This window comes from Rhinopithecus bieti, unplaced genomic scaffold (assembly GCF_001698545.2).
Source record: "Rhinopithecus bieti isolate Rb0 unplaced genomic scaffold, ASM169854v2 scaffold_6513, whole genome shotgun sequence".
Lineage (NCBI taxonomy): Eukaryota > Metazoa > Chordata > Mammalia > Primates > Cercopithecidae > Rhinopithecus > Rhinopithecus bieti.
In genome coordinates, this window is record NW_016805931.1 from 353,936 (window position 1) to 370,642 (window position 16,707).

The following is a 16,707-nucleotide window of genomic DNA, read 5'->3' on the forward strand; positions in this document are numbered from 1 at the left end:
TGACCCTAAGATCAGGTCTAACAACAAATGCAGTAAAGGGCTCCACAATTCCACCGGAAACAGAAACAGCCAGTCTGGAACAGCCAGTCTGCAGCCAGTCTGGAAAAGGAAATATAGGGTATTGTTCCACATTAACAACTGCTTTTCATGCTATACACAAGAATCTGAGTCTATGGGAGAAAAAGAAACAAGCAATGCCTTACAGTATTTTCCAAATTCTAGGGCATACAGATACAGTACTTTGGCAGCCAAGAAAATTATACAATAGAAAGTCAGCCTTCTTTCTCAGTGCCTTGCATTTAAGCCTTGGATTACCTAGGTGATTTCTCAGTTCTCTTTGTTCTTGAGACTGGGTAGATCCAATCAACATGATAGTTACAGTGGCTGCCATCCCATAGTAGAGAATGAGTGTTGACTTGTGTCCAGAAAGTTTTCTTTGGAAAAAGCCCTCATAATATTTTTCAACATAGTGAATTTAGTAGGTAGTCATCAGCCTGTAGTCACTTCAAGATGTTATTATGTGAACAGATTCTTTCAATTTCTATAGTCCCTTTAGTAATATAAATTTTATATATATTATATATTATGTAATACAAATTTCAATATATACATATATGTGTGTATATACATATGTATATACATATATACACATACAGACATATATACAAATATACACACACATATACATGCATAATACATATTCAAACCAATAACATACAGCAACACTAAGAGACAGGCTCTTAAAACAAAGGAAGGCGCAAAAAAAAAAAACCAACAACAAAGGAAGGAGCATAGCTTAAAGACTGGCTAAAGTAATAGTACATTTCGTTTTCAACCATGGTCGTTCATTAGACTCACCAAGCTCTTTAAAACTACCAATGCCCAGGTCCCACCTCTAGACATTCTGATTTAATTGGTATTTGGTGGGACCCAGGATATAGTATTCTTTATGTGAGCTCCCCAGTGATTCTAATATGCAACCAGGGATGAACCTTTATACTAGAAAAGGAGGCCTGGTGCTACTATATAAAAGAGAGGCTCTGAGAGAGTAACTACGATGATATTTTAAATACTTGCTACAATTCCCTCATTGCTAGTTAGGACTTTAACTGCAAAAAGAGGATGGAATATTCCCTACTGTCAATACGTACTACAGATTTTGAACTCTGTTTAAAAAGTGGTTGTATGGAACCCTTGTTAATTGCTGGTAGAAGTATAAATTAGTACAACTTCATAGGAAAATTGGCAGTGTCTACTAAAACTCAACATATATATAAACCTATGACCTAGCAATTCCACTCCTGGGTAGATCCCAAACAGACATGAGTGCTTTTATCCACCAAAGATGTGTTCTGGAATGTACAAAGCAGCTTTATTCTTGGAAGTCAAAACTAGAAATAACTCAAATATCCACACACAATAAAATGGATAAACAACTGTTATACAGTCATACAATAAAATATTACACAGCAATGAAAAAGAACAAACTTCAGTTTTATGCAACACAAATTTAATGTTGAGGAAAAGTGAGATAAAAAAGAATATACAGGATGAGATTCCATTTATCTAAAAGTTGGCATAAGGAAAAACTAATCCATGGGGATAGCAGTCAGAAAAATGTGGAGCTGCTAACTAGGAGTGGACATGAGGGATCCCTTTAGGGTACTAGAGATGTTCATATCTTGATCTAGATGGTGGTTGCACAGTTGTTTATTCACAAATTTAAAACTCATCAAGCTATAAACTTAAGACTTATGTGCTTTACTATATGTGAATTATTACTCCATGAAAAGTTTTTAATTTCAAAATTTAAAAATAAGTTGTAGCCCAGGCTTTTGTGTGCTATCTGAAAGCTTACCTTTTTCTTTATGAAAATCATATTCCAAACTTCCCAACAAAACTAATCGTAGTAACAGATATATTAATATTTTTCTTAAATGAGAGCCTGTTGTTCACATGCCAGTATTGAGAGAAGTGGCCTTTGGTCATGACATAGTGTCGTGAGAGTATTAAAACAGAAGTATCCAGAACAGAATAGCAGGGGACACTGGAAACGGTCTAATCATTTTGCTCATTTTCTTCTAAACATTTTCGTACAGTTTATACCTGGCTTATTAGGAAGATCAAATTAAAACCATTAAAGAAGAAAACGATCACATCTGTGGCTTTCAGTGGCCTAAAATTTTCTAAGACAAGAATTACTAACATTACCAAACAGATTTAAGTTTTAAAAACAGGGAAAATAAATATATATATTTACAAATTAACACTAATTTAACAGAAGAGTCCTAAACGCCCCTGGTATATACTATTCTACTTTTGAATTCTCAAAGTTTTTGTTATGTTGTATCGATTTTGGGGGCATAGGGAATGGGTATGTATTAGTAAAAACAAGTCATGTCAAAGCAAAAAAATAATAATAATCAGCCAATATTTGTTATCTGGCATATGCAGAACATACTAAGGAGCACCAAAAAATATAATGCATGCTCTCTCAAGCCTTCAATTTAAACTCCTCAGGATGTTAAAACCAAAATAACCAATGATTCAGACAGTAATAAGATTTTTTTAAACAGCTGTAATAGTATAGTAATACCAAGTAGATGATACAGGCTAATGCCAAGAACTCAAATCCAGGTAACATCATTTCAAAACACTTCCTGGAGAGGTTAGGACTTGTGTGGGTGTATAAAGGAAAAGGAGAGAGAAGCAAGAATTCAGGTTAGAAGAAAAGCTCCAACAAGGCAGGAAATCACAAGACTTAGCCAAAGTCTTAATATAGGAGATGAATGGGAATTAACACTCAAAAGACAGAACAGTGAACTGATCAAGTTTGAAGGAACCTTAGCAGTGATCAAATCCAAATTCCTATCCTTGCAGATGTTGCAACACATCCAAGGTTACAGGGTGTATTTATGGCAGAGCCAAGGCAAGAACAGATCTAACTTCAAGTCCTGGGCTCAGGACTCCAGAGGCTGAGGTCAAAGGTGCTTGGTAATAGGGTGTCCTTGAGAGTTTGCGAGCAGGGGACTGAGAGGATCAGCATGGGACTTTTAGATGTTTAACCTAGCAGTGGTGCGGAGTCCAGAGAAACCGTTATAAGGCAATTACAGCAGACTGGCTGCCAGGCACGCAGGATGTGACTAGGTGAAACAAAAGAAAAGAGAGCAAAGGGTGAACCAAGGAAGCACAGAGAAGAACTAGGAGGTTCCCTGAGTAGGGGATCAGGATAAGGATGAGACCGTCAGGAGGGGAAAGAGATTTCTACAGAACTGATTTTTAGAGAAAGTAATATGCATGCTTAACATACTGCCTAGCATATAGTGAGATTTTAATCAATGTTTTTCAAGTGAATGAGTCGTGTTTTCAATGTGTTGAGATTGAGCTAAAGACAGGAAAGAATCTCGAAAGGGAACTATCCCGAGGCAATCAGAAATATGAGGTTTGGAGCTAGGGAGAAAAGTCAGATGGGAAAGAAGTAGAAATCTTTGCTGTAGATGTTATTCTGAATAAAGTAGTGAAAATGAATCTCTAGAAAGGGGTAAGAAGGGGAGGAAGAAGAAGAGGGGGAGGAAGAGGGGCAGAAAGAGGAAAGCAGAGAAGGAAAGAAGTCGATCTCTGGGGAGCAGAGCAAATAAAGCAATCTGAGAAAGAACAGGAAAACAGGCATTCACATCAAGAAGAGTATTTCAACTTGTTTGATACTCATAAAAACTCCACGGAGAAGACATAGCCAACATCATCATCTTCACTTAGAAATAAGGAAACTGAAACCTAGAGGGGCTGGGTGCTAGTAGCAATTCCATACAGAGGCCGTCCCATCAGCTGCAGCAGAAAACACCCGGGTCTGGTCTGGACTCAAAGCCAGGTGCAGCACTCTGCCCCTGTGGCCTGGGGGAAAAGGGAAAGACAGTTCATACTCCTCCACGTTATATGGGCTGCTGCTCAGGACTATAGGCAATGTGAGGTGGGGCCATGAGTCCCATCCCAGGATAAAGGGCTTTCCCACACCCACCAGGTTCAGAGCTGCCACCAACTGAGCCATGCTGGGAGACAGCAGTCAGGGCTGACTGGGACAGTTTTCTCCCTCAGTGCTCTTGCCCGTGTATCAGTGTCCTGTGGCTGTCATAACAGATCACCACTCATTGGGTGGCTTAAAACAACAGACATTGATTCTCACAGTTCTGGAGATGAGAAGTCTGAAATCATGGGGTCACAGGGGCTGTGCTCCCTAGGGAGGCTCTTGAGGTGATTCTGTGCCTTGCAGCTATTGGCAATCATTGCTCTGTGGCCACATCACTCCAGACTCTGCCTCTGTGGCCACGTCACCTCTTCTTCTGTGTGTCTGTTCTCCTCTGTGTGTCTCTCACAAGGATACTTGTCATTGGATTTAGGGCCACCTGGATAATCCAGGATGATTTTATGTCAAGATCCTTAATGACATCTCCAAATGCAATATTTCTAAATAGGTCCCATTCTGAGGTTCCAGAGATTTAGCATGCATATCCTTTAGGAGACCATTTATCAGCCTACCACACCCTTCATGCCCTATACTGTTGTTAGTTCTGTCTTCTCTAATCCACCCATTCCTACGAATGCCAGTGCTATGCTCCTGCCACATACCCCAGCCCTCCCCAAGAAGTATCCCACTGGGCCCCAGCTTTCAATAAACGAATCAGATAAACTGAAGCAGCAAGTTTACGTTTATAAAGACAATGCAGGCCCCTTTTATAGGTGAGGGAAAAGATTTGGGGATACCAAATGTGTTGCCAAAGGTCACACAGCTAATTAATGGCAGAGCCAGAACTAGGATCCAATTCAGCGCTCTGACTATTCAGACCACACGCCAAACCCTGACCAAAGAATCTCTTTTTTTATGGAAGACCACTGTCTATTATTTAAAAAATAATAAAACCATATAAATGAAAAGCAACTTGATTTAGTTGTTTTAAAAGGATAAATATAGGAGACGGACACAGTGGCACACACCTGCAGTCCCAGCTACTCAGGAGGGTCACTTGAAGCAAGGTGTTTGAGGCTACAGTGCACTATGATCAAGCCTGTGAATAGCCACTGCACTCCAGCCTGGGCAACATAGCAAGATCCAGCTTCTTAAAAAGAAGAGGATAAATATATAATAAAACATTACTCTAATGCTTTTGTTTATTTATTTTGAGACAGGGTCTCACTCTGTCACCCAGACTGGAGTGTAGTGTTGCAAACACAGTTCACTGCAGCCTCAACCTCCTGGACTCAAGTGATCCTCCCACCTCAGCCTCTCAAATAGCTGGGACTATAGGGAGTGTGCCACCACGTCCTGCTAATTTTGTAATTTTCTAGAAATGGAGTCTCACCATGTTGCCCAGGCTGCACTAATGCTTTTAAATTAATAAGAAAGAAAAGTCTATTCAATAAATATAATAGGTAATAAATATGTCTTCACTATTCTGTGTTATGATGAAGAAGAGAAAAAGGGAAAAGGAGTAACAGTGCGGGGAAATCCCAATCTTTTCCAAAGCATGTACTGAAAACTATCTTGACTTAAAAATTGGAAAGATACTTCTAGAATTTGTTAGAAAAATGGCATTTGGATTGGATGCAAAGGCATTCTTGAAGTTTTTCTCGCATATCAATGACAATCTTAATTTACCAGATAGTGGGAAATGTCTTCTTTATCTCAGACAAAGGTCCTTTTTAGGGTTTATTTTCCCAGGTTCTAAGAATACAGACACTGAAAGCATGAAAATGTTGTCTTCTTTCTGCAACTATAGTCATAAATGAGACCACATATTGACACACAGAATGATGAAACCAAGCCAAAGACCAGATCTCACCCTATAAGCTAAAAAGCTACCTACTCCTATTTTAAAGCTTAAAAATTACAACTCTTTAATAGGTGGGAATAATCATAAGTTACCTTTCCTCTGTGGTCAGGTGGATGAGGTCTCTTTAACTGAAATTCTCCCCCCGAAAAAAAATCATGACTATGGTTAACAGGGTAAGGCTTAGTAAAGGTGTGACCAGAATCTAGAATAGTTTTGTTCCAAACTTTGTGACCACAACCCACAGCCAAAACTACATTTTATGTAGCAACCCCATATATAGGCACATATATGTACTACATAACTATAACAAAAGTTTCACAAAATACTACCTAATTTTCCATTTTCCCATCTATACTATTCTATTTCACTTTTTTTGCTGATCTTGACTCACTACATTCATAATCCAATGATCATAACCCCCAGTTTGAAGACACTGATCCAGATCCCAATCATCAGGTGTATGTCGAGGGCTCTGTTCTTGACCCACAATGGAAACACAGCCTCACAACAAAAGCCATAAAGATTAAATACCTAGGCAGTACCAGGGGACACAGCAGTGCTCCCTCAGTGTGTTCATGGAACAAGTACTTCAAGATGCGCCCCCACTACAGATTTCCCAATTGTGTTTGGGAAACAACGAATGCTATCACCTTCTCTTGGTGATGCACAATACACATAATCTATCCAAGACTTTGGAAGGTCCTTAAGAAAGAAAACACTGGCCAGGCACGGTGGCTCACATCTGTAATCCCAGCACTTTGGGAGGCCGACGTGGGTGGATCACCTAAGGTCAGGAGTTCGAGACCAGCCTGGCCAACATGGTGAAACCCCATCTCTACTAAAAATACACATAAATTAGCCAGGCGTGGTGGTTAGCGCCTGTAGTCCCAGCTACTAGGGCAGCTGAGGCAGAAGAATCACTTGAACTTGGGAGGTGGAGGTTGCAGTGAGCCGAGATGGTGCCACTGAACTTCAGCCTGGGCAATGGAGTGAGGCTCTGCCTCAAAAAAAAATAAATAAAAAGAAAAGAAAGAGAAAAAAAACTGTTCTAGCTTAACCCCAAATTTCCAAACTTACTGACCACATGGCATGTTTTTGTATTAACAACTTTGTATACATGTTTTGTATAACTGCTAAACACTTTTGAGAAATACTGTATGTAGAAGGAAATAATGGGTTAGAGATGAAAATGAGTGTCTAAGACCTCAAAAGTAACCTCGTCTCCAACTATAAGCATTTTAAGAGAAAAGGTTAAATGCACTCTTGGAAATTCTGTCTAATATTAGTGAAAAAATTCACAAGGAGTTAAAACTAAAGTACTTATCACTTGTAAGGGCCAGAGAAACAAGGAAATACACCTGATAAGTACATTCTTTATTCCAAGCATCAGCAAATTGATTTGAATATCCTATCGCATGCCCCCACCTAAATGAAGGCCCTGCCTAGCTGCTGGAATTAGTTTTGTAAAGAACCAGGTTTTAAGGCTTGATTTACAATACTTCTCTAATCTGAAAAGGTCCAGCGAGTTGCATGTCTTTTGATTTAAAATATGCAAAAAAATATGACTCATGCTCTTCCTACACTTGCACCTGATCACCAAAATGGCTCTGCTAAGAGTTGCCTGTATTCTGATACAGGCCACAGAGTGTGACAGCTGAAGAATACAAAGGTCATTCTGAGGCTGAGTTCCAGTCGGGCTCATCATCAGAGGCAGGAAGTCTACCCGATAAGGCTGTTTCATTGTTGCCCGTTAACGTTTTCAGAATCTCCAAAGAAAATCATGATATTATCACCACCTAACATTGTATATATTTGTTTTCTGCATGTCTCCTCTCACAAAAGTGTAGACTCCCTGAGGGCAAGGGCATTGTCTCTCTTGTTCACCTGTGTATCCCCAGCACCCTAGAAAGTACCTGCCACATAATAGATGCTTCATAAATAAATAATGAGTAAGTAAATCCCAGGGATTGGCCAGGAAGCCAGGTGAGTGGAGAGAGGAAAAAGACGGGATATATAATCAGAGTTCTACAGGATGCCCCGTTCTTGCACCGACCACCAGTTTTGTCTTCGTGTTTCCCTGGGCTGGGTAGAGGAGATATTCTACTCACCCTTGAGCCCCCTTTAACATTCTAGATTGCACAAAAGATTTAAGGCCCAGAGGACAGGGCCTGGGTCTTGCTCCCCATCATGCGGTCTTTCTCTCAAGAAGTACCCAGTAAAAGTTTGTAGAACTAAGCTGAGAAGAATAGTGGTCTACCTTGAAAGGGCAGATGTTCACAGAGGAAGCCTCATGGTCATTAGTGGCCTCCTGACACATAGTAATGTCTTGCGCCCTTTCAGATTGCCTTATCTTCCACCCATTCTACATCGCTGGTTTTTCTTCAAAATAAGATGATTTGTGATGCTAACTCGAGTTCAAAAACTGCCCAAGATCACCACTCCATCATTCATATACATATGCAAGGAGAAGATGACTTAATTTAAAGTGATGAACCATCTTAGTCAAATTCAGAAACATTCAACTATACACTCTCTGAGGTAAGGTGGATGTAGGACTTTTACCTCTGATGAAATATGTGCTTAGAAAAACCAGAAGGAGAAAATCTTTCATTCCCCCCAAAAACAGCTCACTTTGCTATAGATGCATGGCATTTTACTCACCCATTTGCTTACCAAAAAACCCACCAGACCTGGACACAGTGGGACAGGTCCACACAGTCACATCATTCTTGGGAGTACCTAGGCCAGTTGCAATCTCCTTTGTCTTAGGTAGCCAGATTAAGGAACAAATCTGAAATAATGATCAAAAATACAGAATTATTACAATTTCTGATTCCTTATGAATATACTTAAACTGGTTATACGCAGTATGCACTGTCCATGACCCAACCTCCAGTACAGATGGAGTAGGATGTTAAAGAAATTACATCCATTCTAGGAAAGTTTATCCGAGGCAACAAAGGATCAAGTATACAAATAGGCTTAGGTGTAGTAAATGGAAGAATTTAAGTGAACTGTGACCATTGGCCAGGAAGAGCCAGACTACTCCAAAGTTCATGGTCAAAGCAGTGATGGGAAAGAAAGGAAATGTGAAAAATAGAAAACACAAATTATATTAACTTTGAACTCACAAATGAAGAGGTTTTACAATAAAAGAAACTCTTGGGAACTCAAATTCCTTACGGACTCAATAGAGAAAGAGAGCTTGTTGGGGGCATAGGCTCTGTCATAAACTATTTTCACAAGAATCCAGAAGACTGAAATGAAGATGAAGCCCAGAGGAGATATTAACCTGTGAGTTTGTGCTTGGGGTCTGTATGCTCTTCCCAGCATTTATATCCAAGATGTGTAAGCATCCATCCTTCATTCCTCCTCCAATGGCAAGGACCCCAGACTGCCAGGGACACCAATCCATGGCCTTTAAAGTTTCACATAATAGCACAGACAGGTCAGCTTCAAAGAAGGTGCACTCATGAATGTGATGCACTTAAGTAAGCAGCAAGTCCCCAGGTCTGCACCTGTCACAGCTCTCTTGGGCCTGCTATCCAAAGGCAGGAGCAACTGCACCCCCAGAGATTACTCCTCAGGTACTAGCAGTCACTTCTGGAAGGGAAGATACCTAACATGACTCAAATTATGATAACAATTGTGGATTTTTTAACATAGACTATGCAATAACAGTTGGAAAGCTACATGCAATACATACTATGGGGCAAAAATCTGCTGCTGGAGTAGTTCACATGTGCCCTTGCAAATTGGCTCTGAAAATGCAGGCTTTCTCTGATTTGTCTACCTGTGTCCTTATGTTCCAGGTAGTGGTCAGATAAAAGAGAACTGTATGTGATTGCTCACAACTCAAAAGTCTGAAGCACTTCAAATCTTAAGGCAGTTCAGAAAATAAAAATGCCTTCTATTTATTTATATAGTTAATTTAAAAAATAGGATTTAGTATCACACATTTACATTGGTAATTGAAATTACTAATAACAATCACTTTAAAGGACATTTTAACAAATACTACAATTATATGTATCTGTGTATCCTTATCAATCATCTTGGTAACCACCCTCATTTTTGCATCTTCTCTTCTACATGTAAAAATATTTTATAAAGTAGCAAACATAGTGTTTATACTATTTGATTATTTTCTGTTGTTTCCACCTATCATATAAACACTTTTCCACATTTTAATATACTTTTCACAATTATAATTTTTAACAATCCCATAATATTCCGTCATGTTGTTGTATCCTGATTAATTTTTGTTCTGCTAATGCTGGACCTGTTTTGGTTTTTGTTGTATTGTGGTTTTATTTGTATTGGGTTGGGTTGCTTTTTTTTGGAAAGGAGTATATTTTTTTGTTTTTGTGCATGTGTTTTATTTGTTGTCTGCTCTCATAAAGTGCACTGTAATGAATATATTCTACATGTCTTTTTTTTTCTGACAAATTTTTTAAGTAAATTCCAAGATTCAAAAGAGTTGACATAAAATTTTCCAAACAGTTATAACTTTTTACAGCACCAGCATCCAATGAGTATACTAATTTCACCCTGGCTAAAAGTTACATGAAGTTAAAAATGTTATTTTACATCTAGCGAAATTATAATAATTATAAAACAGATTATAAGGGTAATTTATTTTCTTCTTAGCAAGAATGAACTTTTTTCTGTGTATTTATGTTCCTCTAGCATTTCCCACCATGTGAATTTTTTTGCCATTTAAGCACCTACATCTTGATGCTTTTCTTACAAGTTTGAGTCTATTTTTTAAAAACACACATCTGAATATACAGTAGTTCCTCTCATCCTTCATTTAACCAACTTACTAAATTTACCAAAGTTCTCCTCTCCTTCTGTAATACATATTTATTTCCACCCATAGCATGCTAATCTTCTGTTCTCTAGAATGCTCCACACTTCTGCTCCCACTAATTAAGCTGTAGGTTTATAGAGCCCACTGTATTTTGCCAAACCTGTTTATAACAGGTGAACTTGTTATTATAACTGTGATTTCATCAAATCACATGTAAATGTTTAATTAAATCACCTACTTTATTTGGACTAAAGATGATTGTTACTTCTATGAACTAAATTAAACAATTTGGAAGTTTTTTTTTTTTTTTTTTTAAGACACAGTCTCACTCTGTTGCCCAGGATGGAGTGCAGTGTTACCACAAGGGGTCACTGAAGCCTTGATCTCCCTGGGGCTCAAGCCATCCACCCTCCTTAGCCTCCCAAAGTGCTGGGATTACAGGCATGAGCCACTGCACCTGGCATCACTCTACTTTAAAGATTCTGCAGCAGATTGCATTTTCCAAAGATAGCTACAACACTGTCTTTCATCCGACAAGACCTTCTAAGCCTTGCCCATTCCCTCCATCAATAGGTACAATCTAATTCCTCTACCTTTGAATCTGGGGGGACTTGTGACTAACCTGGAACCAATAAATGTGACAAGTGACACTGCATGACTTACAAAATTGGGTTATATTAATAAAAGGTATTACCACCTTCACCTTGCTCTCTGAAGCACTGGACCTATTTCCCTGAAGCACAAATTCCAACTGGCTTGAGGCAACCACGTTGTAAGGAAACCCAAATCAGCTCACACAACATGAAGATGCAAATTGCAAGAAGGAGCATGCCCAGCCAGCCGGCAAACAACTGGTGCAGCCCCTGGCACTTTTAGCTTCTGATGCTGTCTGACTGCAACCTCATGAGTGATCCTGAGCCAGAACTGCTCAGATGACATTTTCCCAGAATCCTTACCCGGGAAACCATAAAAGATAATGAAATGATTATTGTTTTAAGCCACTAAATTTTTGAGTAATTTGTTGCACAGCAATAGATAATCAGACAGATACTATAAATAGAAACCTTGAACAATGAAATATGGTTATAGTTCATACAAGAAAGACAATGAGGAATTCTAATCAGCCTACCTACACTCAAAGCAAAGGCCTTCGTCTCATATGGTGAATGAATGTACAGTTTAATAAATCTGGTGGATGTAATGTTCTCAGTCAAAATAAAATATCTACAATATATATCATAAGTTAAAGTTCCCTGCTTTGTCTTTTTCAAATAACAATTCTCCACCTCTGATTAGGCTGGAGAAGTGGGCTATTTCACAGAAAACATAATTTTGCAATTTCAAGAGGCTCAGAAATTCCCCTGAGCCCACAAACCCTGGTTTTACCACATGATGGATAATAATTTTTTATATTTATTAATAATCATTTTCTTAAATACCCTTAAAATCATTTCTTAAATGATTAAATAGTCATTTCTTAAATTCCAGATAGCTTTTATAATAAATATTTTGGCAAAATTAGAAGCTACACCATGAGAGGAATCACACAGATGCCAACTTGCAAAGTCTCCTGCTCCGCCAGTTGGTTAGCTGGTGACTGAAGAGACATGACTGGTGACTGTTCAGTGATTCCCCAGGTGCTGACTGCCAGGAGGCTTGGCTTGCTCTGGTTTCCAGAAACTCTTTCTTAGTGAAGAGGACTCCCATTTAGTAGTTCAATGCATTAGATTTTGACAACAAGACATTTAAAAAGGTAACTTGTCTTGCCTGGCTTGGGTTTTCAACTATTTTTTTGTTTTGTTTTTGTATGTTGTTCTCAGACAGAATATTTTACATACATTTTGCCTACTTTTTTTCAAGTAATGAATAGTGGGAATTTGGACTGATCATCATTCTCAATATCCTGTAGACATGAAAAACCACAAGCCAGGAATTTTGGGGCAGCACAATGTAGTGGCAGTAGTCACTACATACATCATCCTATATTAGGAAGCCCTGTAATAACTTTTAAATCCTCTTGTAATCAATTTGCTTATTGTTAATAAGGTAGAACCATTTCTTTGCTCTGCAAGTGACATATATTCTGGGACTATGTTGAGGTCAAGACATACATCTGTGTCACCAACTCCTCAAGAAGGAAAGTATGGATTTTTTTTACTAGAAATAAGAATTTAACAGTCAGAGAAATAAATAATTATGCAGAACACAGTGGAGCATTGATCTAACTTCACAGCACCCTGCCATTTTCTGACAATGGGTCTCTTTCCTTACATGTGAGCTTGTGACCCAGGCCTGTCAGTGTGCCCATCTCTCTAGCCACAATTATTAACTGAGAGATGAGAATGTGACCAAAGGCAGACTAGGGTCCTCCCTGGCACATTTCCACCAGAGTTATAAGGAAAGATGGCTTCTTATCCAGCACCCATCTGGAAGAATCTGAATCTGAAGCTGCCAAGAGCCATCTTGCCCAGAAAATGAAGTCTGAAGGAAGAATGAAACCAGAGATAAGCAGAGCCAAGAGCCAAAAAGATGGGCCCAAATGACATTACTCAAAGCCTTAGATCCAGCTGATATTTAAAACCAGCCGTATGTACCCAGGACTCCACAGTTACATGAAAAAATAGATGTACTTTTTTGCTTAAGTTTGACTTTGGTTTCAGTCACCTACAATTAAAAAATCTGACCAGTGGGAAGCATAAAAAGGTTGTCTTTCAGGAGAGTGATGACAAACTCCAAAGCAATTCTAGAGAAAGAAAAATCTCAAAATATTGGCTTAATGATTTTCTTTTTATATGTGAAGGATACCCAGTGGCCTCTGAGTAACAGGAAACCTAGAAAGCTACTGAGTTTCTTACCTTGACTGCTGTAGACTGGGGTATGACTTTCAGCGGTTGGCCCTGTGCACTGGCACCTGGGTCGTGGGGCCATATTGTCAGCAGTCCATCATTGCAGCCGCTGGAAAGCAGCCTGCCATCTGGTGACCACTTCAGAGCACACACAGCTTGCTTGTGGCGAAGTGTTCCAACATGATGCTGGGCTACCCGAACATCATGATGATAAACACGCCCCAGTCTTGACCCACTGTGAGTTTACATAACAAAAAAATTAAGCCCTGTTGCTACATAAACATTTGAAAACACGGAGGAAAGCATAGTTCAAAGTAAAACTTCTGAAAGACCCCTAGGACAGATTCAAAACACAGGTGGAGATTCCTTGGGTTAATAAGGATGGAGTGTTCTGCCTGGAGGATTCTTTTCACAAGTGAAATTGATTTGTCTGGCAGAGTTTGAAGTCTAGATTTAAAGTATCCTTTGATAGATGTTTCTAATGACTTTAGTCTGATGTAGGCAGCCATGGAAAATTAAGCTGAGATTATCAGATTTTCCCAAATAGTAGTTTATATACTGGACCTAGGAAATATTAATATTTTTCTGCAACTTTGAATATTTCAGAGTATCTCAATGAAATGGTTTCAGTACATATTTATAGTAAAATGTTAAACATAGAAAAAGGAAATGACTTTCTAACAGTAGATTCCTATTAACCTATAGATCCACTCTTAGTTTTGCTAAAGGCACTAATATGTAAAAGAAGTTTAAAATCAATTGAATGTCACAGCAAACTGCAATATGATTCCTAATCAGTGGATAATGTCTCTATTCATGCTCACTGATGTGAAACTAAACAACTAAACTAAAGATCACATCACTTTTTCAAAGATAATGAACCCTTTCTAGATTAATTTAATTTTCTCTAAGGAGTAAGTAAATGATGTTCCACAATTATTTCAGACATTTCTCAAAGTCCAGTGTCACATTGTTTAAAACTATGCAATGCTGAACAGCATTCTGATAAACAATATCGGCTCTGGAGCCAGACCAGCTGGGTTATCCCAACTCTGTCGCTTACTAACCACGTGACTTCAGGCTAGTGTCTTAGTTTACTCATTTGCAAAAACAAAATTGAGGATAAGAGACCACCTTATCATGTTACTGCAGTGATTAAAATGAAATTACACACGTAAAAAGTACAGCACAGTGCCTGGCACAGAGTAGTCTGAAAATGTTAGCTGCTATTATTATAAGAAAGGATCTGTTCATTTTCCTCGTGGCTAATGAAACTAAACTTTAACAATGCAGATTAGAAAAGGAGTTTGAGTACATAGGAAGGAGTTTGAGTACATACAAAGGAGACTGCAATAACTAAGTTGTTTTAAGTATGGCCAAAATCACAAGATATTCAAATCTCAAGTTTACATCAAATTATTTATATACATTTTAAAAGTCTTTGGGATTTATCTAACTTAAGTCTACCTTAATCTTAAGAACTACAATATGAAAATGAAAGGCTGTGATTAAAAGCAGTATATATTTAGACCAGTTATGTAGGCTCATAGGAACAAGTCACTTAATTTTTCTGGTTAAAAAAGAAGCAGTTAAACTAAATCATTAGTTCTCAAAGGGATAAGTCATCAGCATCACTTGGGAAATGAGAAATGCCAATTATCAGCCCCTCAAGACCTAATGAATCTGAAGCCCCCCAAGTGAAGCCAGCAATCTGCGTTTTGAGGAGCCCTCCAGGTGATTGTGATGCATGTTCAAGTTTGAGAACTACTGAACAGGATAATCTACGAGGTTCCTTCCGCCATAATTTCTGTGGGTCTGTGAATTGGAAATGTGCCCCAGGGAGCTCAACATATTCCATAGTATAGATACTGATAGCAATAAATACTTGATTTCAGCACAATATCCCTTTAGTACCTATTACTTAGCACAGAGAAACCTTTTGCTTGAAGGGAGTTTCACATTTTATCTGAACAATTTAGTGAATCCCATGCAGAAGGCACACATGGTACGTGTGGGCACCAAGACACTTATATCGCCAGCAGATCTGAATACCTGAGAGGGTGGGATCATACTTGATATTAAGTCCAATGGCCTATTTTGTTTTATTTTTGATCAGTTTAGGTTTTGAATATTATAATTGTTTACTCAGGCCCCATAATCAATTGTTAATACAAACACAACTGTCTCCAACAAGACACTTCTTACCTGCTGAGGATAAAGTGATTCCAGCTCAGAGCCCCAACTACTGACAAATGACCAAGCATATTTCTCAGTCGCTTTTTAGTTACCACATCCCATAACTGAAAAAATGAACAAGGAGAGTTATGTAGCATTGGAGTTTTCACAGCCCACTGTCTTCTCAAAGGCCTGAGAGCCAGTTACTGTTGATATTGTTAGTTTTTGTACTAAGTGAAAACCCAGCACCTCTGGCCAGCAGTTCTCAATTCTGACTGTGTATTAGAATCAGCTAGGGAGTCTGTACCACTATGGATGCAGATTTAGTTGGCGGAGTAGAACCTGGATACGGCAATTGTTTTAAAGCTCCCCAGGTGAATTCAATGTGCAGCCAAGGGTTGAGAATCATTACCACATTTCTAGCTCCTTCTGAATTGTGAGAATTACAAATCTGGAAATCTACCTACAGTTACCAACAAATGTATTAATAAGATGTGGGTGCCCGGATACTTCCTAGAATCAAAAATTCCACTTATTGCTAAGAGACTCCTTTCCTGCCAGCTACAGATAATATTCTGATCACCATGGGGAATAACAACTTTGGTGTAAGAAGAAATTATGACATAGACTTCACAGCATTCATTATCATTGCAGAGATGAGAAAGCAGTGAGAAAGCCATCTGTGGCCCTCCTAAATCATTTGCACATGAGTGATACTGTTTATTCTGTTAGTAATAAAAAATAATAATAATGATACATGAGAAATTAGATAGACTGATGGAAGCTCAATAAATCCCCATTTCAAAGAGCCTATCAGAAGAAAAAATTCACTCATTTTCTATAACTGTACTCCTAATCATGGCTTCAGGTGAAAAGGAGAACTGAAAGTATCTTCCTCTCTCCAAAGCTCCAAAACTGGAGATTCTACAAGCCCAACTTTAGTTTCAGAGAAGGTATATTTTTAAACATGACAGAAAGATTGTGGTGGAAACTAACCAGAGTACCCTTAAGTCTTCATTAAAAACCATTCAGTAAAAAAAAAAAAAAA

The 16,707-nt window shown here is 38.5% G+C and overlaps 1 protein-coding gene across 3 annotated transcripts in view; it reads right to left on the reverse strand.

Moving 5' to 3' along the window:
• Window positions 1–2,548: 2,548 nt before the first annotated feature.
• The window catches only part of CDC20B (cell division cycle 20B), a 59,975-nt gene continuing 45,816 nt past the window's right edge, over window positions 2,549–16,707 (reverse strand). The window contains exons 8-12 of one of the 3 annotated variants that reach the window (XM_017874178.1): window positions 15,690–15,784; window positions 13,494–13,719; window positions 9,118–9,243; window positions 8,511–8,616; window positions 2,549–3,891 (exon numbers count right to left, since the gene is read on the reverse strand). In XM_017874178.1, coding sequence (XP_017729667.1) covers window positions 3,791–3,891; window positions 8,511–8,616; window positions 9,118–9,243; window positions 13,494–13,719; window positions 15,690–15,784 — 654 coding nt within the window. In that variant the 3' untranslated portion in view covers window positions 2,549–3,790. Of the gene's footprint in view, window positions 3,892–8,498; window positions 8,617–9,117; window positions 9,244–13,493; window positions 13,720–15,689; window positions 15,785–16,707 lie in introns of all 3 variants that reach the window. The other 2 variants (XM_017874177.1, XM_017874179.1) reach the window with 2 other exon arrangements.